This window comes from Sturnira hondurensis, unplaced genomic scaffold, assembly GCF_014824575.4.
Source record: "Sturnira hondurensis isolate 20B ecotype Veracruz unplaced genomic scaffold, ASM1482457v3 Scaffold0021490, whole genome shotgun sequence".
Taxonomy (NCBI): Eukaryota; Metazoa; Chordata; class Mammalia; order Chiroptera; family Phyllostomidae; genus Sturnira; species Sturnira hondurensis.
The window spans coordinates 1,548,439-1,572,085 of record NW_028094121.1 but is presented as its reverse complement, the minus strand read 5'-3'; the positions used below and the strand labels follow the sequence as shown (position 1 = coordinate 1,572,085).

Below are 23,647 nucleotides of genomic sequence, written 5' to 3'. Positions count from 1 at the left end.
CCCACAGATTTTGGACTGTTGTGTCCTCATTTTCATTTGTTTCAACGTATCTTTTGATTTCTTCCTTGATCTAGTTGTTGACCCATTCATTGTTTAATAATATGTTATTAGTTTCCATGCATTTGCATGTTTTTCAGTGTTGTTCTTGTGACTGATTCCTAGTTTCATAGCACTATAGCCAGAGAGGATGCTTGATAAGATTTCAATCTTCTTAAATTTACTGAGACTTGTTTTGTGTCCTACATGTGGTCTATCCTAGAAAACATTCCACGTGCACTTGCAAAGTATGTATATTCTGTTGCTTTAGGGTGAAATGCTCTGAAGATACCAATGAAATCCATTTGCTCTAGTGTGTCGTTTAAGGCTGCTGTCTCCTTGCTGACTTTCTGTCTGGAAGATCTATGCATCAAAGTCAATAGAGTGTTAAAATCCCCGAATACGACTGTATTTCTGTCCATCTCTCCCTTGATGTTCATCCAGATTTGCTTTACATATTTAGGTGCTCCTATGTTGGGTGTGTAAACATTTACTAGGGTTATACCCTCTTGCTGGATTGTTCTCTTTATCATTATGTATTGTCCTTTGTCTCTTACTACAGTGAAGAAGAGATGGCGGTGCTGGGAGAGTGGCTCACCCAGCTCAGAGAGCACGGAAGCCCCATGACCCTTCCTCCTACCTTCCTTCTGCATCTCTTTCACCTGGCTGTTCTGGAGCTGGATCCTTTCACAGAAAACTAGTAATCTAGTTAAGTAAACAGTTTGTCAGAGTTCTCTGAGCCACTCTAGCAAATTAATTAAATCTAAGGAGGGGATGGTGGTAATCTCCAACGTATGTAGTTGGTTAGAAGTACAGAAGACTTCTAATAATGCAGACTTTCGACTGGCTTCTGAAGGAGTGGGGGTGGGTCAGCAGTCTTGTGGGCCTGAGCCCTTAATCTGTAGCAGGTGCCGCCGTCACCTCTTTGTCTGGACCGTCTCCAGGTAGTGTTATCCTGTTATCTCCATGTTCTCTCCAGGTAGTGTCAGAACTGAGCTAAACTGCAGGACACCCCACTGGTGTGTGGAGAACCCACAGGTTAGGTTTCAGAAGTGCAGTACTGTTGAACAGAGTACGGAAAGTAGGGGGGACACACAGGAGGAATTTTCCCATTACAGTGCCCAGCACACAAAAGAGTGCCCCATCAGCCACAGATGTTCAAATATGTTTGTTAAATGAATGAATAATCAATTACTCGTGTATTTTTCTGTCTCCCCTGCTAGACTGTGTCTGTCTTCAGATAGGGACCTTGTCTTGTTCATATCTGTATTCTTCCCACCCAGGGAATGCCCAGTCATATACTAAGTGGCAGATCTGGAATACACCTGTGAAAACAGAAGGAACCTACTCTTTAATTACCTCTTGCAAAGCCTAAAAATATCTTCTCATTTTTCTGCATTCTGGGTCCCAGGTCTAAAAGTCAAAGCTTAGTTTGCTTGCCCTAGCCCCTGCTCCCTGTATTCAAGACTCTAGCAATTATTTATGAAGCTTGTGGCTGGGCACTGAACAGACGGGGGAGAGGTGTGCTGGAGCAAGCAGAGGTGATTAGGACCACAGAAATTCCGACGGCTTTTTAGAGGTGGTAGTAGAGAGGAAGTTGGAGAGGGCTCTGTGTGAGCCTGCCAGTTCTTCAAAGTCCACTGCGATGCTAAGACAGAGAGCAAGTGCAGAGATTATGGAGGGCAGAGAGAAGATACACAACTGAGTGTCCTTCTTGGACCGTCTTAGCTAATTCCTCTACCCACGGGAGCTAGGAATCTCACAGGCATGCATATACACAGAGTATTATACTTGCATGTAATGTATATAATGGTGTTATATATATACACATATATACATCCACATATATAATACTATTAATACGTTATGTGTTTCTCTGTCAGCCTATTCCCCTTACAATGTACACTCCACTGAGATGAAGACATTTGAGCAAAGACCCCGAGGCAGAAGAATGATGGGCACGTTTAAGGGTTAGCAGGGAGGCCAACGTGCCAGAGCAGAGCGAATGAGCAGAAGTGGCAGGAAACAACATCTGGGAGTACGCACGTGTGTGAGGGGGCAGGGAGAGTCTCTCTGGTATGCCACTGAGAGACCACTGGCTTTTCTGAGTGTGTAGGTTAGTTTTGAGCACAGGAGTGACAGGAACCGATTTACAATGAAAGGGACTGCTCTCATGGTCTGTTGAAAACAGACGTTAGGGGGCAAGGACAGAAGTGAGGGAGACCGGCTGTAAATGAGTCTCCTATGACGGTCCAGACAAAGAGGTGACGGCGGCATGCACGATGGGGTAGTGGTGAATGTGGGGAAGAACAGTCCGATATATTGACATTGTAAAGAATCCCCACTATCATCAGCTCATTTGACCCTTAAAATAACTCTTGAAGGAATTACCATCATCTTCACTTTAGAGATGAGAGAACTGAGGCCCAGAGAAGTGAACTGTCTTGCCCAAGACCACACAGGTGGGAAGGAGACAAGTTGTTGCCTCATCTCTGTCTTTTCCTGTGCCCATTTTCCAGACAGACTGGATCAGCGTTCTTTCCCTCCACCCAGTGGGTACAGGGGTGGTCACTCTTCAAGGAAGGGAGTGTGTCTCAGTCTGAGAATGACTAGGGCAGGCGAGGCGTCCCCACAGAGGCCAAACTAACAGACGGATGCCCAATCATCCCAGAGAGGGAAATAAGAGGGGACAGACTCGGCATCCATTACATGCTGTGAGAGAAAGAGTTTTAGGGCCAACCGAATAGAATCCTTTCATAGCCTTATTAGGTTCTTCAGGGTCAGAAGAGATGACCATGACCTGGCCAACAGACTCAATGTATTCCAAAGGAAGAGTGGAGATGCCTGGGGGACAACAGTGCCCTGTGAGGCACTCCTACGTGGCCTTGGAGAAGGTCGCAGTAACAGTAACACCCTCATACCTGGGGAATGAGTTCGTTTCCAAAACGATCCCACATCCCTGCTTCCATTTGATCCTTTTAACACTCCTGTGGAAAAGACCAGGGGGGTATCACCATCTCCATTTTGCATATAAGGAATGTGCGGATGTGTGAGGCGAGATGACTTACCCAAGTCTCAAGAGGGGGGATCAACTCTGAGTTCTACCTCTACTTCAGAGCTTCTCACACTCCATGTTGTTGTCTCACTGGGGTCGGGGTTGGGGCCTCCCAGACTTCTTCCCCAGTCAGCCTTCCTGAAAACTCTCTCTCTTGAGATCCTTCTTTCCACTGCAGGCCTTGCTAATTGAGCCTTCTTATTCTTTCATGTCCCACACATCTCGGCTGGGAGAGGCCACAGTGAGGCTGGGGGGGGCGGCATTCTCCTGTCTACCAAGAGCTGCTTTTAGACCATCTTCCAATGAAAGCTCATGTTCTTCAGAGGCCAAACATGTACTTTACCATCTGCCCTTCCTGATCATTGGTATTTGTAAATCTCTGGGTTTCTACCCCTTGTTAAATGAAGCCTTTTTCAAATTACTTAGCTCACTGCCTTCTATTCCACCCCAATCCTTGCCATAACCCTCAGAGGCAGTCTGTTCAACCTCCTTGCCTCCACCAGTACTTTCACAACTACTTCAAGTACCTACTGCTGAGTTTACCGCCTGGGTCTTGCTATCACTGGGGACAAATTCACTTCACAGTATTAAACATCCCATTTTCTGACCCAACCTCCTGTCTTTCCAACTGTCTTGTGACTTATGTCCTTTATAACCATTAAATGACAAGACCATGAGCACATCAATGTTACAGTTTTCCTCAACCTTCAGACTTCTCAGCCTTGCTTTGGTATGGCTGAGCCTTGCTCAGCCTCCCCACCCTCCCCAGATCCAGTGTTGATCTGAACTCCTCTCCCTCCAGCTCCAGCAATGCCTTCACATGCGCCCTCACTGCCTGCACCCAGGCCTTTATCACTTCTGGTCTGGCCCATGCTAGTAACCTCTAACGGGTCTCTCCAGTCTTGTCCTTCCTCGCATCCGTCCTCCACGTGGTAGTCAATGATCTATTGAAAGCGCAAACCTTTTTAGGTCTTGCCTCTAATTAAAAGCCTTCAAAAACTTTGCATTGCCTATAAGATCAACTTTAAACTCTTTAACGTGCCACTTAAGGTCCTCTATGGCATAACCCTGACCTTTCCAGGCTTTTCTCTTTGACGCCTCAGTTTTACCTTTGGTTTCAGCAATACCAAGCAGCTACAGCTCCTGGTACAATCTGCTAGTTCTTTCCCTTCACCCTCGCTCATGCTGGACTCTCTTTCTGAAAAGCTCTCCCTCCCCATCTCTCTCCTGAGATTGCCATTCATGGAGTCACTCTTTAAATCTCAGGGTGTCATGTCCTCAAGGAAGCTTCCCTTGGATGCCAAGCTTGTGTTAGGTGTTCCTTCTTGCAGTTTTTATAATAATATGTAACTGCACTCAAGGTGTTGTTTTACAATGACCTGTTTAGGCATTTCCTCCACGCTACTGTGAGCTCCTTGAGGACAAGAAGGGCCAATTTTTGTATCCCTGTGCCAGACACATATGGTGTTCAGATAAATAGCTAATGAAGCAATCAATGAATCCTTTCCTGTCCCTTTGGCTCTAGGTCTCAGTTTCCATTATTCTCAAGTCAATCCCAGAGTTTCAGTTGCCTCTCAGGTGCCTAGCAGACCCCAGTCCAACCAGCAAGCAGAGGGCAAGAGAGCTAGGTCCCTTCTGGACTCCCAGACCTTCGGAAAGAAGGGGGGAAGGGAAGAGTGAGGGAGGGCGGGAGCGCCACAACTCTAGTAAGCTTACCCCTGGAGCACAGCCTACGCACAGCTGAGGCAGTGCTCAGTGGGAGGCCACAGGACTGAAGCAAAGGCCGGTACCCAGAGGTTCGAAGATTTTGGGAGGTGCTGACAAGGTTGGTGGGATTCAAGGTGGAGTCCATTGAGTCTGAGTGTGGCTCCAAGGACCGGGCCAGACTATTCCCCAGGACAAAGGTTTCACCTGAAAAACAGTAACACCAGGGTTAGAGAAGGGACTAACCTCAAGGAACTGCTGGGGTGCTGGCTCCCAGGTACCTGTTTGGGTGGAGCAAGAGGCAGCAAAACAGCAGACCCAGGCTGGGTCTTAGGAGGCCTGTGTACCAGTCATGGCTCTGGCTCTCACTTGGTGGCCTTAGTCAAGCCTAGTGCCATTCTCTGGACTTGGATCTCCTTAGAGACACTTTCTCTTAGACTAGATGGTCTTTGAGGGTTCTTCTGCTCTAGACATCTTATGCTCTTCCTGGATAAGGAGAACCTTAAAAAATAGGAAGACGCTGCCTTATACACAACATGCTAGAGCAGAGAATAGGGTGTTGGAGAGGAGATACGTGTGCTTAGATGAGAGCACATTAGAAACTGACTCTCTCAAACAGCAGGGCATCTCAGAAATGTTTCTTGATACGTGGCTAAAGGCCTGTCTGCAAAGGATATGCTCTTATGTTCTTGCCTCCTTTCGTATTTGCCTTGTTCTGTAGAAACATTCCAAGGATGCCAGATTGTACAGTGGTGAGAATGTGGGCATGGAACCAGAATCTGGGTTAGAATTTGACCCTGCCACTCAGCAGGCAAAAAGCTTCCCTCAGAATCTCAGTTTCCTTATCTATAACAATGGAAGCCCCTTTCTTCTAAGGGGTTTGTAAATATCAAAAGGAAGTGGCTATGCAAGCCTTTGCAAAGGGAATCTCATCCTGACATTTCTACTCCCAGGCCATGGCCCAACACCAGGCAACAGTCCCTAATCGTTGCACTACAAAATGTGAGCAGACTCTGTCTCATGACTGGGTTCTACACATACCAAAACATTTCCTTAGCCCTGGTCACAGCAGTCGCAACTTACGGGGGGGTGGTGTTGTCTTGGGTACTGGACCTTATCAATGTCCTTTGTGGTTCTTCTTAGAGGTCAGGTGTTTAGATAATGCTCGGGGTTCATTCAGGGCCTCTGATAAACACTAAATTCAAGCACAGTGTCTGGCATTCAGTAAGACCTCTGTGGCAAGATGGCTTAGGATTTTAGAACTGCTTTCTGCTATTCACCTAAAATTCCTTGATAACCATCAGTTTAAAGTCAAACCTAGCATGACACAGATTTCACTGTTATCTCAAGCGATTTAACTGATGAAGCCCTCCCATAGAAACGATTCCAGAGAGAAGTCTCTGAGCTCCAGGATACCTAAATCATATCCACTCCTGTTCTCAGGGGAGGTACCAGATTCCTGCTTTCCCAGAGAGATGATTATACTACTGTCCTACTTTGAGACAAGAACAGGAAACATGAGGCCCGGGTACTATGCCTCAGCTCCTGCCTTGCACTAGGTGTGTGACCCCGGGCAAGTTGTTTCTCTTCTCTGAGCACCAATTTCTTCAACTGTACACTGGGAAAAATCACCCTGTATCAAGCTGAGAACGTCAGATGAAGAAATGGATGGACTTTACAAAGGTGGAGCGTTATTATTTTATTCTTCATTCACAGACTGACAAACCTACGTCCTCTGAACGAGCTCAAGCAAAAGGTGAAGTTGAGTCTCTGCATTTATCAGCAGGGGAACCCCACCCTTCTAGTCCTCATTTTACTAAGTGAAGACTGGGGATAATACCACCTGCCTCACAAGAGCCAACAGATGTGAAAAAGAATGATGACAACATGAAGCTCACCAGATGCTGATGCAACTCAGTGTCTTTTCCTCTCAGTGATGCTAAAAATAGTAACTGACATTTGGATTTTGAGTTGATGGGTCTGAAAATCTGGACTGGTGGCACCTGGACCCGGCAAGGCCACTAAATCTTATCCTAATGAGATGCAGCGAAAAAATCATACCCTGGGCTCTGGGGGGTCCTAGTCCACTTAGGGCTGGTCCACGAGGCCCCGGCTGCCTTCACCAGGATAATGACAGGACAGAGACTGCAGTGCGGTCCAGCTGTGTTTCACAGGGCCCCGGGGGCCTCCAGAGGGGAGTCAAGGAAATAGAGCTCTGGGTCTCATTCCAGTTTCTATCAAAACAGCTCTGGTTTTAACTTTTATACACTTCCATATAATCTTACCTTTGTAAAAAAGGAGTTCTACAAGCCTGTTAAAACAAGCCAAACTTTGACACCACTGATAGGGACTAGAAGACTTGAGTTTTATTTCTTTTTTAAAAAAATATTTTATTTATTTATCCTTAGAGGGGAAGAGAAGGAGAGAAATATCAATGTATGGTTGCCTCTGGTGAGTCCCCGGCTGGGAACTGGCCTGCAACCCAGGCATGTGCCCTGACTGGGAATCGAACCGTGATCATGTGGTTCGCAGGCCTGCGCTCAATCCACTGAGCTATTACCAGCCAGGGCTTGAGTTCTATTTCTAGTACAAGTATGAGTCAACAATCATAGCTTCCTCCCCGACCCGGGACTCAGTTTGCCATTCTATAAAATAGAGATGAAAACCCTAACCTCATACGGTATATATAAATTAAATTTGCTGTTGATGTGCTGGAGACATGAGAACAATCAATATGAGAGGCAGGTCATTCGTTCATTCAACAAAAATGTGTTGCGTACTCTGTTTGTGAGTGACTATGCTAGGTATGGGATATGCAGAGGTAAAACAGACAGATAAGGACCTTGACCTTAATAATTTATTTTCAGCGAGTGGCAGATCTCTGAGTATCACATTGCAAGGCTGACCTTAAAAACTCGAGTTCCCAGTGGAGCATAACCAGAACGCTGGTGAGAGGCAAAGAAGAAAAACCTGGTAGTGTAGAATCTGGAAAAAGGTCAGTGGAGAAAAAACCCCTGAAGGCAGTCATGGGATGGGAAGAGGACTGGGTAGATCTGGCCTTTTGGAAGGCACAGAGTAGAACAGTGAGCAGGAGTTATAAGAAGCAGATTTCAGCTAACAAAAAGAGGCATTTTAGCAATCAGAAGTGTCTAAAAGTAAAACTGCTTGCCAAAGGCGATAGTGAGCAACTGACTTTTAGGATTATTTAAGCAGAGGCCAGCTGACCACCCTTGTCTGTTGGGATACAAAGGAAGTCATCTCTACAGAACTTTCTACTTCTGAGATTTGAGGGACTGGATCGAATGAAGGATGAGGAACAGGATCAAAGGTTTGGGGCAAAGGACTGCAGAGGGAGACCATGGGCTACAGGAGTTGCCAGGGAAATGAATTAAGAACGGAGTCAGAGCAGGAATGGACAGCTAGGAATATGAACAACTACCAGGAAACTGTAACCTTATTCTGGGATGGGGTTTATTTGATTTGATTTAGATTTGGGTATCAAGAGAAAGGAAAATCCCCAAATCTAGGAAGACTCAAAGAGTTCTGCAGAAACCTCCAGCTAGTTTTCCTGCTTACCGTCTTGCTACATTCCAATCCACCCTCCCACACAGTACCCCGAGTGAGCTATCTAAAACACAAATTTGATTGTCACTTCCCTGGCTTAAAACATTTCAGTGGGTTCTCACTGCCCAATGATGTAGTTTAGAGTATGCAACATGGTCAATTAGACCTTCTTGTGTGGGCCTCTGCATACCACTGCAGCCTCATCTCTCACATGATGTTATATTTTTTTCTGGAAAGTCTTACCTGACACACCTGGTTTGAACTTTTGAACTCTGAACTTGTCCTATTTAAGTACTCATTACCATGAAATTAACTATTTGTTTATTTAAATTTTTTACCAGGCTGGAAACTCTGTGGGAATAAGGACTTTACCCTCTAGATTAAAGTGGAATCTTCCATTTCTAAATCAGAGCCTGACATTGTGTAGTCAGTAGATACTGGGCTGGCTGACTATCTGACTAAATGATGGAATCAATAGTTTCCGTTAATTATGAACATTTGAGTCATCTTAAAACTCTGACAGTTCTGTGAGGAAACCTAGTATAGGGATGAAGGGGCATCCTAAGAAAATTCAGTTTTTATTTGGTTTTAATCACTGTGCATTTGAAGATCTGGAGAACAACTTTATAACTAGCTCAGAAGACCTGGATGGCAATTCGAAAGACAGGCACAAGGAACCTATTGTCATGGGAAAAATGAACCACCTCCTCTAGCGGAGGGGAGCCCGGCAATTCCAAAGCAGCAGGCCTAGAGTTAATGCTGGGTGGATTTCAAGGGCTAGAATGAATGTTCACTGGGACCAGCTAAATGAATGCTGTTTACTGTCTAATACTGTCAGTTCTGTAGAAAGCCAGAAGGAGCTCCCTCTCAACCTTCACAGGACTCCTGCTTGACGTAGACGTGCGGAGCGCTGAAGGAGGGATTCCGGTATGACAGTGCCCCCCACCCCAAGCTTCCTCAGGAATCCTGTCCTGCCGTCTTCTTTCGCCTTACTTCTCGCTCACTGCTCCTGCCTGGGCCAGAGGACCTCCATGCTCTCACCACGCACATGTTTACCTTTATCTCCCTCTCTCAGGGCAGGGATTGTGTCTCTCATCTCTGTCTCCCCAGGTCAATACAGGATGTGGCAAAGAGTAAGTATCTGATAAATGTTTGATGACCTCAACCAGAACAGTAGGCTGGATTCTTCAAAATGCCAATGTCATATCATGTAGGAAAAAGGCTAGAAAACCGCTCTAGATAAAAGGAAACTAAAGAGATAGGACAACTAAATACAATGGATGACCCTTCACTGGATCTTGAATTAGGTTAAAAATGCATAAAAAGCAAAAAACAACTATAAAGAACATTATTGGCATAGGGAACATAGCAATAATATTGTAATAAGTATTTATGGTGCCAGGTGGGCACTTAAAGTATCAGGGGGATAATTATGTAAAGCATTTGACAGTCTAACCACTATGCCGTGAACTCGAAACTAATGCAAAGTAATAATAAATATATACTGTAATTTAAAAATTTTTCAAGTAATTAAAAAAATTAAATGTCTTTCTGTAAAAAAAGGATACCATTGGGAGAACTGGGAAAATTGAACATGATCTTTATCAGCTACAGCTGATCTTTGAACAATGCAGGGACTGGGGGCACCCTTTATCCAACCTGTTCCCCATCCCCCCACCATGCCCCTGCACAGCTGAAAATCCACATTTAACTCCTGACCAGAAGAAGACTTACTGATAACATAAACAGTCAATAACACACATTTTATATGTAATATACATTATATATTTTATTCTTACAATAAAGTAAATTAGAGAAAAATGTTATTAAGAAAATCATAAAGAAGAAAAAAAGCACTTATAGTATTTATTGAAAATAATCCACCTGTTAGTGGACCTGTGCAGTTCAAACCTATGTTGTTTCAAGGGTCAACAATGCTGGATTTTATTAATTTCTTGAGTGTGATGGTAGTATTATGTTCCTTGTTCTTAGGAGATACAAACAAAAGTATTTAAAGACCAAGCCTCTTCTTATCTGCAGTTAACTCTCAAAAGGTTTAGTAAATAAACAAAAAACATACATACACACACACACATATATATATGTACATACACTTGGAGAAATAGGTAAATATTACAAAAAGTTAAGTGGTAAATCTAGGTGAAGACTACATGGCTGTTCACTGTACTATCTGTACAACTTTCCTGTAGATTTGAAGTTTCTCAAAATAAAATGTTGGAGACAAAACGTTAAGCCTTCACTTAGGTACGGAAGCCTAATGAGGTGTGTCAGTTAGGCCAAGACTCTACAAGGGAGACAGTGTGCAAATGAACCTGTAGGGAAAAGGGCTCCAGGAAGTACCTAGATAACAGAGGCGGCACCTTTGGCTGTGAACTAGCAGAAGAATGTAACCAAGCGGGAGGGAGGGAGTGATAATCACCAGATCCAAAGGGCACCTTGGATAGTCCTTGTCCAGATCAAACTCTTCGGCAGAGGTTTGGGTAACTAATCAGAAAAGCACAGGAAATGATAAACGATCAGAGGTGGGACAAAGGGTTAGCAAGGCGGGCAGGCAGGTAGGCAGGCAGAGAAGACGAGTGAAGGAGGAGCAGGGAGGAATCAGAAATCTAGGCGATGCTCTGACTTGTCTGGGCATAATTAAAATGCTCATTTCGGGGAAGCAAATAAAAACTAGGGTGAGAGCAGCCAAGTTGCTGGGCACCCACTATGAGAAACAAAGGTTAGAAAGCACAAGGGGGTGCAGAGAGTTGGCTAAGTCTGACTGAAAATGAGAGAAAGGAAGGGGGATAGTCAATGGCAGAATGTGATAACCCTGGTATTGGTGTCTTTCTTGGTGAGGCAAGAAGGAAGAGTGGCTAAAGCTTGCTTTCTCCTATCCGAATCAGAGTTGAATCAGAGATGCAAACTGGCAACGAATTGCCAGGAAAGGTCATGTCCCCAACCCCAAACTACCTTCGTGACTGCCTGTCCGTGGTATACACCCCTGAGAGTCTCTGTATGTGGCCACCAGTACGTTTCTCTTAGTTCTTAAGGAGCATATTCCACTGAGGAATTCTGAGTTGCTATTTCTTTGCGAAATCTGTCTTTAGCAGCTACACTAATGGACATGCTATTCCCTCTAATGTATCCATTCTCCCAGAATCCTAGGTGGGCCTAACTTTCATTACTGAAGTGCAGCTTAGAGTTTCTGAGTGTCAACAGCTGGGGATATGTAACAGCCTGCCTTTGCACCACTCTACCATGCCCAGCAGAACATCCTAACTGTAAGCAAGAATGCCTTTTTCTGTTCTCAAAGATTCTGATGCTGAAAGAAAGCAACCTAGAGCAGCTTAGGTGAGAGAAAGGATCAGTGAAGGGGTCACAAATATGTCTGCAGGAACCAGAGGGTCTGGTCCCTACAAGCGGTATTTGAAATTCAGGTATATTTTTACAAGTTACATAGTAATACTCATTTGGGTGCAAAAATATAGGGTTGGTGTGGCTGAGGCTGGGTCAGTAGTCACTGCCCAGGGCACTTCCATCAGAAGTGGCACTTTTTTCAGAAGTGAGTTTGTTAAGACAATGATAAAAAGACTACAGGGAAGGCAGTGTGGGAACAAGACTTGTATAGAAGGTCAGTAGGGGGCACCTTTCAATTGATATGCTCCCCCATCAACAGCCAGCACAGCCCTGAAACTGAGAGCGCCACCTCTCTACTCCTCTGGCCAGGACAAAGTCCACAGGGCTCCTTTAAAGGGCCTTTCCTTCCCTCTCTCAACAAGGACCTACCTCGCTATGTTTTGGGCCGAGCTTTCCTTCCCTTCCTGTCGGCTGTGTCCTGGGCTCCAGATTAGAGATGCCGCGTTCCATTCACTCTTTAACCTCTCTCGGAAGTGCTTAGTCACTGATCCGGCCACGTGGCATCCGCTTTCCCGCTGTGGGTCTGGTATGTTAACTAAGAAAGTTATTTTCCAGCCTAGTTAGAAACAGCAGGAACTTGAATTGACTTGCTAGACTGGCAGTGCTGGAGGAGTTAGGGCCACGTGCCAAAGGAAAGAGTGGATGGCCAATCACCGGGGAGCACATTTCTCAATCTGTAGCTTGAGACTAAACCTTCCTGCTGGCAAGGGAGCTCTATGGTAGGCCTCTGCTGCCAGATTCACACTGGGAGATGTACTGTGACTTTGCAGTGGCTGCACATGCAGTTTGGAGCTCAGAGGGAGACTCCTGAGCCACTTTTTCTAGGAATAACAATCCAGAGGAAAGAAGGTTCATCCTAGAGAGAGGGGACAAAATCCTGAAGAGAGAGCAAAGATAAGAGGAGACCCAAAAGTCCCAGATGTGACAAAGGTTGGGGATAGAAACCCAAACCTCTGGAAAATAGGTGCCAAGGTAGCAGGTCTGAGGGCTGGCCCTGGGCCCTTGCTGGTGCTGCTGCTGGCCCTGCACCCTTTCTTAGCCCAGGCCCCATCCCAGCTCCTACCTGGTAGGTACCTGTCGTGGCTGTGGCCGTACTCTGTGGTGGTGAGTGGCAAGTGAGTCTGTGTAAAGGGCTGGTTGCCAAACAGATTGTCACTGCGAAGGTTGTGGCAGAGTTTCTCCAGGAAGCGGAGGACGTAGGTGATGCTGTTGACGGCCGGGAGGTTGAGGGTGTGCTGTTCCCGGTCAAACACAGCTGTGGAGTGAAGTAAACAGGGCTGAGCATGTCAGCCAGGCATGCAGCGCAGAGCTGGGCAGGAGGAGTTCAGCCCACAGCTTGCCTCAGGCTTACCTGCTCACACAAAGGCAATCAGCGCCTAGGTTTTCTCCCTCCCTCCCTCGAGGGTATGATTTTCGCCAACTCCAAAGGGCTTGAAATAATGGGAGTGGCCAGGCCAGTCCCTTGCACCTGGGGCTCTGGAATGATTTTATGCAACTTGTGAAAACAACTGTGAACATAATTCTATCTGCTTCATCAGTTGGCTGGGCCTTGTCCAGGAAACCTGTTCATTCTGTGTGCTATTTCCCTAAGCACTGCCCGAGAACAGAAGCTGGGCAGAAGAGAACACAGCCTTTGCAGCACTGGTTTGGTGAACAATCTGATCTATGTAAGAGCACTAGAATTTCGGCAACATTTGGAACTATGCCATGCTGTGTTTAATTTCACTCTTTTTCTATTCAAAAAGTATCTGCAAAGCCCTTAAAAAGCTAAAGATCTCTGCAATTGTGTCTGAGAGCAACAGGAGATGCGGGGGTGGGGGCATGTCATTCTCAGGAAGTAGTTTTGGGGCAGAGAAAGGACCCTACAGGAGGTACAGGTGCTAGCTAGGAGCTAAGGAGAGGCAGCAAGGAAGGCCAGGTTCCTGCAGACTGCTGCGGAAGGAAGGGAGAGACTGGTAGTGGCCTCTGCCTCAGAAGGAAAGGAAGGCTTGGTTTCCCTTGCAGTTCTCCCCTTCTCTAACAATTCCTCCCCTGCCTGCTGCACCCCCTTCTCAGCCAATTCCTCCCTCGCCTGGCCTCCCACACCACCCTGCACGTATTTCTCTATTGTCACCCCTCCCACAGTCGGCTGTGAGGTATTATTCCCTTTCTACCAGGGCAGAGCCTGAGCATGTCATTCTCCTTTCTCCCCGTCCCCAGCCAATGTCCTGGGAATAACCTCTGACATATAGTAAGGGCTCAGTAAATGTGTTCCAAAAGAATACAGTTGGATTATTTATGGGTTTTTCCATGTCAGCTGCTTCTTGAGGCCAAATACTGCGACGCGTTAGAAGGAAGGAATGGGAGGTTATGGAGTAGCATGCAGTTAAAATTGAGAGGCTTTAGGTCAAGTCTTCATAGGTTTGGTGGGTCAAGAATAGGGTTTTGGACTTACGAAAACTGAAACAGAATAGGGGCACAGCAGAAAAAGTAAGTGTTCTCAGTGAAAACAACAACTCACTGTACAGCTGACTCAGATTCTCATAGCAGGAAAGAAAGAGGGATTGGCCCTTCCCACTCGGCCCTGGAATTTAACTCCCTTGTATCAGGGCTGGCTCCGAACTAGGAAGCTAAGGAGTCAAAAGAATGAAAGAAGAGTTCGAGGTTCCCTCACACCAGGTGGGAGGCTGTGGCAGTTTGGAGAAACTCCCCTGTTGCCACAGTACAGCCCCCTCCTGAGTTTTCTATCGTCTGGGGTGCCACACTCACGTATTCGCTGTATGGAGAGGCCAAGCAGGCAGCCAACAGAGGAATCAGGACCCTAACAGTCTGCGCGGGTACTCTACTTGCAGAGGTATGCATGAGACTCAGAGAGGCTCTGGGTGTAGAAAACGAGGACTCTCTGTGGAAGAGCACACCTTCACCCTTCTCTAGAGCCTTCAGGTGTGAAGTGGGGACCAGGATGGCTTTGTCAGAAATTAGCCAGTTGAGAAGGCCTCGTCCTCTGGCTGGGAGGCCATACTGGCCCAAGGGAGCTTACCTGAGATAACCTCACCACCGTGGCCCTGTTTGAGGAAGCTGAAGACAGTTTTCTGGTGATAAGCACAGTCGATGCAAGCCTGGACAGCCTGCTGCAACACCACAGAGGCACGGGCTGGCCCGAAATGGTCAGGGAGCTGCTGGACCTTCTTCTTATCTAAGTGGGGGCCTGTGCTGCCGTTCTTGTTCAAGTAAATACAAACTGCAGGAGACAAAGAATTAAATTAAAGAACCTTACAGAGTACTTGGGATAGAGAAGTTAGATAACAGGGCGCTCTTCTATCTTCTCTACCCTGGACTCCGGTCTGGGCAGGACTCCCAGCTGCTAAGTTAGTGACACAGTGTGGGAGGGGGCAGAGGGTGGCTGTGCCCAGCTGCTTCCAGCCCAAATTGCATGACCAAAGGCTCTGGGAACATAGCCTGCTGGAAGAACAGCCTGACCAAAAGCCAAGGCACGGAACTTGCACTTTGTCTTCTGTGCACTGAAGAGAAAATCTAAACAATTTCATAGATACATACATACATACACACACACATCCATTTTTGGTACGTGGTTGCCTCACATATTCTTTATCTGTCTTACCTTATATGTGTAAGGAGTTGTGGGGCCACGGCAATATTAGCAAGAGTGTGGTTGTGTGTGTGTGTGTGGTCTTGGACTTAAAATGGTCACACCACTGGTCACTTGCCTTGCTTTCTGTTCCGGACCTTGAGGTCCCCTTTTTATCTTCTATATCAACACTCAGGCCCAAAGAAAGCAATAAAAAGAGGAAAAAAAGGAATAAAGAAAAACATGGAAGGGGCTTGATGCCCTTGAGGCCCTTGAGGCCCTCAGATGTCTGTTTGTTTCAGAAGCGTCTCCTGTTAAGACAGCTGGGCACTCTCCTAACAGGCGCTGTGGTGGGGCAGGGGGCGGGCAGGCACCGGAGACAGAGGCAGTCCTAAATGGAGCTGCTTCCTTGGTCTCTGGAGAGGACTCGCCACAGCCTGCACAGCTATGGCATTCCCCCTGCTGACCTGCCTTCTAGGCTTCCACTTGAGCAGGGGTACTCTCCTTTCTCACACTGAAGGGGTTGGAGGGCAAAAAGTCCCCTTTGTTTTTAGAGGCCAAAAAGATTAAGAGCGGTAGCTGTGTGGGCTGTGGAGGAACTGCCACCCTCTACGGCCTCATGCCTACGACCTGTAAAACGAGGGGCTGGGCCAGCTGCTCTCTGAGGACTCTCCCACTTGTATCATTCTGATTCTAAGGGGAAGAAAGGTAGAGAGACGAAAATGATAAATAGAAAGGGAGAGAACGGCTGTAGAAAATGAGAGGTGAAAAGGAAAAAAGGATAAATAAGATAAATTGAAATAAATATTTAACTATGTTTTCTCCTGAAACCCATTAAAATGGAGCCAGATAACAAGGGAAGACAGCATAAAATTTTGGAAGCAGGAAAGGACACCAGCAAAGTAGTAACTGACTCAGCAGATCTAGGAAAGCCGAATCCTTAACCAAAAATGGGCAATGATGAGAACCAACCTGTTTCATTTTACAATTCACAAAAGACCCAAGAACAGGCAGGTGCCTCTGGAGATGGGTGTGGAGGTAGATCTAACAACTGAAGGACTGGTTGAAGTCTGTTAAGAAATAGGACTTCCATGTCAAAACATGATTTTTTTGCCCTGGTCATGTAGCTCAGGAGGTTAGAACATTGTTCCAATATGCCAGGGTTGCAGGTTTGACCCGGATCACAGCACACACAAGAAGCAACCAATTAATCCATAAATAAGTGGAACAACAAACTGATGTTTCTCTCTCTCTCCCCCTTTCTCTCTCTCTTTAAAATCAATAAAAATTTTTAAGCTTGACCATTTAGCTGAAAACAAAATAAAAATGCAAGAACTCAAAGAGATAAGAAGACTAATGAAAATAAATGAAAACTTTATAAGGCTGTTCATGGCAGCTTAGTCATAACAGTCCAAAACATGAACCAATCCAAATGTCCATAAACAAGAAAATAGATATACAAATTGTGGCATCATCACTTATTAAAATATCATTTAGCAGTATAAAACAACAAACCATTGATAGGGCGCTTCTCACAAACATCATTTTGAGAGAAATAAACCAGAGAGAAAAAAAGTATATATATGCTATGATTCCATCTATATTAAGTTCAAGAACAGAAAAATCTAATCTACAGTGATAGAAATCAAAGGTGAAAGTGAAGACTGTAAGGAGGCATGAGGAAAACTTCTGGGGAGTTTGGGGAGCAGTTAGTTACAAGGTGCTTACACTGACTAAAATTCATCAAATTATACACTTCAGATTTGTATATTTCACTGTATGAAAACATCATCTAATTAAAACACAAGAAAAGGAACACATTAAATCCATTAATGATTTAAAAAAGAAATTCTACATGGATTAAAGCATGAAATATAAAAGAAAAACTATGAAACCCTTACAAGAATGTGGCAGATTTATTTACTTATTTTTAAAGATTTTATTTTTTGGAAGGGAAGGGAGGGAGAACAATAGGAAAAGAAACATCAATCAGTTCCCTCTCATGTGCCCCCAACTGGGGACCTGGCCTGCAACCCAGGCATGTGCCTGGATTGGGAATTGAACTGGCAACCTTTCAGTTCTCAGGCCAATGCTCAACCCAATTAGCTACACCAGCAAGGGAAGAGTGTGGCAGTTTTAAAACATGGCCTCCAAATTCTTTGACATTCCTTACATAGATCTCTGTGATATTTGACCAATACACTATGGTGGAAATGACATTGTCAGTTTCTAAGCCTAAGGTTTAAAACACTAGCAGTTTCTACTTCCTGTTTCTTGGGACATTTACTCTTGGAACCCAACTACCACGTGTGAGTAGGCAAAGCCGCCCCGTGGTGAGGTCCATGTGGACAGAAACTGACAGCCAGCAGCACCTTGTCAGCATGTATGGGAGTGATCCTCCAGCCCTAGTCTGGCTGCCACACTGACACGGCATGGAACAGAGACAAGCTGCTGCCACTCGGCCCTGCCCACACCGTTGTTTCCAGCCATCAAGTTTTGTGGTGGTTTGTTATGTAGCAAAAGATTATAGGAACAGATTGTAGTGCCAGAAATAGGGTGCAGCAGTAACAAAAGCCAGACACATATGACATTGTCTTTGGGATTGGGAATCAGAAAGAAGCATAAAGGGCCACCAAGAAAGTGCTGAGAAGGCTGTCGGAGAGAGCTGAAAGGAAAGTGAGAAAAATCTTATTGGGAGATGGAGGACAGGGGACACATGAGGTAGTGATGGGAAGTTGGGCAGCCCTGTCACTTGAAGAACAAGGAAATACTTGTACCTGATGAACTCAGTGAAAGAGCTACGGTGATGCAGGTGCCACCAGCTTCTTTTCACTACCTTTGATAAAAATGCAAGATGAGGAATCATTTTGAAACAAATAAAACATAAAACATAAAAAAACTCAGGACTTGCAGAGTTCACAAGCAAACTTGCTTCTCATTTCCAATCTCTCCATGAGGCAAATATCCTAAATTGAGAAAGTGTCAAATCCAGAATGGGAAAACAAAATCTCTTGCTGAGAAGTCAGAGTGATTTAAAACTATGCTCCACAGACTCCCTCAGACCAAAAGGCCCTATAATCTTAAGGGTAAATCTCTCAGATTCTCTCCCTTAAACAATAGAATCTGTTGGGCATTGTCTCACAACAGCTGCACAGGAAGCCAAACCAGAGAAGGGCTTATCTTTAAGAGATCTGTGGTTGTAGCTTTTGTTTAATGAAGTAAATCCCAACAGAATTCACAGACAATCCCTCAAGATTTTAAGAGAATCATTCTGGTGGAAGCATCGCCAGTTAGGACTAAAAAGACAAAGCTGGTACAAAATGAAAAGAATCCTTTAGAGCCCCCAATCTTTTTTATAGGCGGGCAGAAGATGGAGAAAGCAATCTCAGTTTTCTCATGGAAAAGGAATGACGATTCAGAGGACAAAACCAAGAGTAATGAAAAACAGCTCCCAGAAAGTAGTACTGGATCAAATTAATGAATTGGCAACATGTGCCAAACTGGATTTCGGAATTTGTATAGAACAGTGACTGCTGTGCGCCTCTAGTTTTTCTCCCCTCTGAACAGGTGTATCTGTAAGTTATTCTCTGCCCATCCAACCACTGTATGCTGGGTACGTGAGGAGCAGACAACATACATGTTCCTTTTCCCCCCAGTATGTCTCACTGTTATTTCACAGTGCACTTTACTTATTTTTTAAAAATTTTATGAAATTTATTGGGGTAACACTGGTTAGGAAGATAAAAATTTCAAGTGTAAAATTCCATAATACATCATCTGTATATTTCTTCGTGTGCTCACCACACAAAGTCAAGTTTCCTTCTATCATCATATATTTGACCCTCATTACCCTCTCATACTCCCCCTGACTTCCTCTCTGGTAACCACCACACTAGACACAGGCTTCTTTAGTTCACAGGTCTTCAGATTGGAGAACTACAGTCAAGGAGCTGAGCCTGGGAAACTGTGCCTGGGAGGTCTGATTTGCACCTGGATCTGATTTAGATCAGGAGATCCTACATCTGGAGCCTGATGCTGTAAACTGATGAGACTTTTATTTATTATTATTATTTTCTTAATCCTCACCCAAGAATATGTTCATTGATTTTAGAGACAGAGAAAGAAAAGGAGAGAAAGAAGGAGGACAAAACACTTAGGCATAAATCTAACAAAATTTATATGAGGAAGACTATAGAGCTGATGAATAAAATAATGAAATAAATGGAGAGACATTCCATGTTTATGGACAGAAGACTCATTGTCAAGATGTCACTTCTTTCCAACTTGATCTACAGATACGATGCCATCTTAATCAAAGTTACTTGGCAAGTTACTTGGCAAGTTACTTGGTGGCTATTGACAAACTTATGGAAAGTTTATATGGAGTGGCAAGAGATTAGAATAGCTAACACAATGTTGTAGAAGAACAGAGGTGAAAGACTGATGCTACTCAACTTCAAGACTTACTATAAAGCTATAGCAATCAAGATGGTGTTTATTGGTGAAAGAATTGACAAATAGATCAATGGAACAAAAAGAGAGTCCAGAAATTGTCCCACTTAAATGTAGTTAACTGATCTTTCACAAAAGAGCAAAGGCAATACAGTGGAGCAAAGATCATATTTTCAACAAATGATGCATATACCAAAAATTGAATCTAGATGCAGACCTTGCATTCTTCACAAAAATTAACTCAAAACAGATCACATACCTAAATGTAAAAGTCAAAACTATAAACCTTCTAGAAGATAACATAGGAGAAAGCCAAGATGACCTTGAGTATGGCAATGACTTTTTAGATACAACACAAAAGTCACAATCCAGGGAAGAAATACAGATGTGGGGGTTAGGAGTGCTGACCACTATGCAGTGAAAACCCATGGAAAATACTGTTTTGCTCTGTGGTTGGTTGAATCTGTGAATGCAAAACCTAAGGCTATGGAGGGCCAACTGTATATTTACTGAAAAAATCCACATATAAGTGGGCCCTATAATGGTGAATACATGTTGTTACACACTTGTTGAAACTCACAGAATATACAACCCCAAGAAAGAACCCTAATGTAAACTATGGGCTTAGGGTGATGATAACATTTCAATGTAGGTTCCTCAATGGAAATAAATGTGCCACTCTGTGGGGGATGATGATAATGGAGAAGGCTATACATGTGGGGGTGCCAGGAGGATATGGGAAGAAAGTCCCTATAACCACTGCTCAATTTTGCTGTAACCTAAAAAAAAAGTCCAGTAAAACTCTCAGAGAACAAGAAAGATCTTCAAAGTAGATACAAATATTCAAGAGCAAGGAAGCAGAATGTAAGCATTTCCTAATTGTATGTGACCAATTTCCTAAATGTATGATAAATCCTTTTATGGAGAGCATTTTGCAAGACTGGTTTTCCACCAAACACCCTTTGGAAAATGCCACTACAATAATAAATAATGATACTTTTAAAAGGGAGATGTCAGAAACAATAAGCTCAATACAAAGTTGAAAGAGACAATTGAGAAAAGCTTTAAGAAAGTGGAGCAAAAGACAAAGAGAATAGGAAGAAGAATACAGAAACTTAAGAGTATTAGAGGGGTTCAAGCGGTTCTACACCTGAGTAACATGTATGCCAGAAAGAGTGAATAGGAAAAAGTAGAAAGTCACTGATGAATGAATTTTTAAAAATGTCAAGAAACTAAGGAATGGAAATGGGAATCCTAAGTGTCCAGCGTTGTAGGTAAAGATACTCATACCTTAGGTGAACTTTCAGAATAGTGGGTATGAAGAGAAGCTTCAAAGAGAATAAACAGGTTCTATACAAAACTAAAGAAGTACATATAAGAAATATTTACAGGGGAAAACAAAGACATGGAAAGCATGGAAAGCAGCAAACTGAGGATAACACGGAAGACCGGTGAAAAGGGTGTCGAGAACTTCCAAGGCCTCCAGGATAGATTTCTTTCAGAGTTCAATGGACATAATATATAATGTATTTGAACATAAAGAGAGATGTATACAGTAGTAAGGCAGTTTAAGTTTGAATAAATACATAGTGACATAAACAAATAATAAAAAATTAACAAGATTTACTCTGAAATCAAAATGTTGTGCAACAAAGGAAAAACAGTCATAGTTAATTACATGTCTCTACTGAGAAGAGCATTTAACAAGTTACAATAACAAAATACTGAATTTCAACCTAATAAAATATAGGGTATTCATATAGTATTAAGATAGGGAAGTACACGTGGGTGGATAAGGAGCTAGGATATCAAGAAGAATTAAATCTTCATCATCTAAATTGGGTTGTTAGTTGAACCATGCCTAAAGCTAAAAAATGGCAATATTATACCCTAAGAACCCTGAAACACCAATTCAAAAGGACCTATGTACCCCCATGTTCATAGTGGCGCAATTTACAATAGCCAAGTGCTGGAAACAGCCTAAGTGCCCATCAGTAAATGAATGGATCAAGAAACTGTGGTACATTTACACAATGGAATACTATGTAGCAGACAGGAAGAAGAAACTCCTACCCTTCTAGACAGCATGGATGGAACTGGAGAGTAATAAGCCAGACAGTGACAGACAAATACCATATGATCTCACCTTTAAGTGGAACCTAATCAACAAAATAAACAAGCGAGCAAAATAGAACCAGAGACATGGAAATAAAGAACAAACTGACAGTAACCAGAAGAGAGGAGGAGAGGATAACGGGGCAGAGAAGGGGAAGGGTCGTGAAGCAACATGTATAAAGGACCCATGGACAACGACAACTGGGGTGGGTAGGGCAGCGGGAGAGTAACTGGGGGAAAATGAGGACAACTATAATTGCACAACAATAAAAACAAAAAAATTAAGACAGATTTAAAAAACATTACGTTTTCTAAAAGGAATAAAATTAAGAGAAATTAAAAAAACATCCCATTTTCTTATACGGAGGTAAATGAGAGAATCAACTAAATTAAAAGCATTGGGCTTCCGGCCAAGATGGAGGCATAGGTAGACACACAGTGCTTCCTTATACAACGAAAAGAAGGACAACAACAATTTAAAAATAAAAAACAACCAGAACTGACAGAAAATCTAACTGTATGGAAGTCTGACAACCAAGGAATTAAAGAAGAAACATTTATGCAGACCAGTAGGAGGTGGGGAGACTGGCAGCCAGTGGAGAGGACTCATGGCGGCAAGGCAGCACCTGGCAGACTGGCGAGGCGGCAGATTGTGAAGTGGGACAGGCAAGGCTGCACCTGGCTGGCAAGGTGGTGGCTGGTGAAGCTGGCAGTCCCACATTTGCATGCAGATAAACTGGGAGGAGCAATTCGGAAGGGAGACAGACCACTCAACCCAGGGTACCAGGGCAGGGAAATAAAGCCTCAAACCTCTGATTGAAAACACCGGTGGGGGTTAAGGGGGTTGAGATGCTCCCAGCCTCACAGGAGAGTTCATTGAAGAGGCCCACAGGGTCCTAGAACATACACAAACCCACCCACCCGGGAATCAGCACCAGAAGGGCCCAATTTGATTGTGGGTAGCAGGAGAAGTGACTGAAAACTTCTGGCAGAGAAGGAAGCAAGCAGCATTGTTCCCTCTCGGACCCCTACCCCACATACAGCATCACAGCACAGGGAGGAAGTTGCCTGCCCTGGTGAACACCTAGGCTCTGCCTCTTACTACATACCAGGCACACCAAGGCAATAAAAAAAAAAAGGCCCAAATGAAAGAACAGATCAAAGCTCCAGAAAAAATACAACTCATCAATGAAGAGATAGCCAATCTATCAGATGCACAGTTTAAAACACTGGTAATCAGAACACTCACAGAATTGGTTGAATTTGGTTGCAAATTAGATGAAAAAATGAAGGCTACGCTAAGGGAAATAAAGGAAAATACACAGGGAACCAAGAGTGATGGGAAAGAAACTGGGACTCATATAAACAGTGTGGACCAGAAGGAAGATAAAAACATTCAACCAGAAAAGAATGAAGAAACAAGAATTCAAAAAAATGAGGATAGGCTTAAGAACCTCCAGGACATCTTTAAATGTTCCAACATCCAAATCATAGGGGTACCAGAAGGAGAAGAGAAAGAGCAAGAAATTTAAAACTTATTTGAACAAATAATGAAGAAGAACTTCCCCAATCTACAAAGGAAATAGACTTCCAGGAAGTCCAGGAAGCTCAGAGAGTCCCAAAGAAGGTGGACCCAAGGAAGAACATGCCAAGGCACATAATTACATTACCCAAGATTAAAGATAAGGAGAGAAATTTAAAAGCAGCAAGAGAAAAGGAGACAGTTACCTACA

The 23,647-nt window shown here is 44.0% G+C and overlaps 1 protein-coding gene across 10 annotated transcripts in view; it reads right to left on the bottom strand.

Annotated features, from left to right (window-relative positions):
* SCMH1 (Scm polycomb group protein homolog 1) overlaps positions 1–23,647 on the bottom strand; it is a 137,205-nt gene that overhangs the window by 5,765 nt on the left and 107,793 nt on the right. For 7 of the 10 annotated variants that reach the window (XM_037032480.1, XM_037032482.1, XM_037032481.1 and 4 more), the window contains 4 exons: positions 14,799–14,999; positions 12,843–13,034; positions 4,808–5,002; positions 2,958–3,023 (listed from right to left, as the gene is read on the bottom strand). In XM_037032480.1, coding sequence (XP_036888375.1) covers positions 2,958–3,023; positions 4,808–5,002; positions 12,843–13,034; positions 14,799–14,999 — 654 coding nt within the window. Of the gene's footprint in view, positions 1–2,957; positions 3,024–4,807; positions 5,003–12,148; positions 12,315–12,842; positions 13,035–14,798; positions 15,000–23,647 lie in introns of those variants that run through there. The other 3 variants (XM_037032488.1, XM_037032489.1, XM_037032486.1) reach the window with 3 other exon arrangements.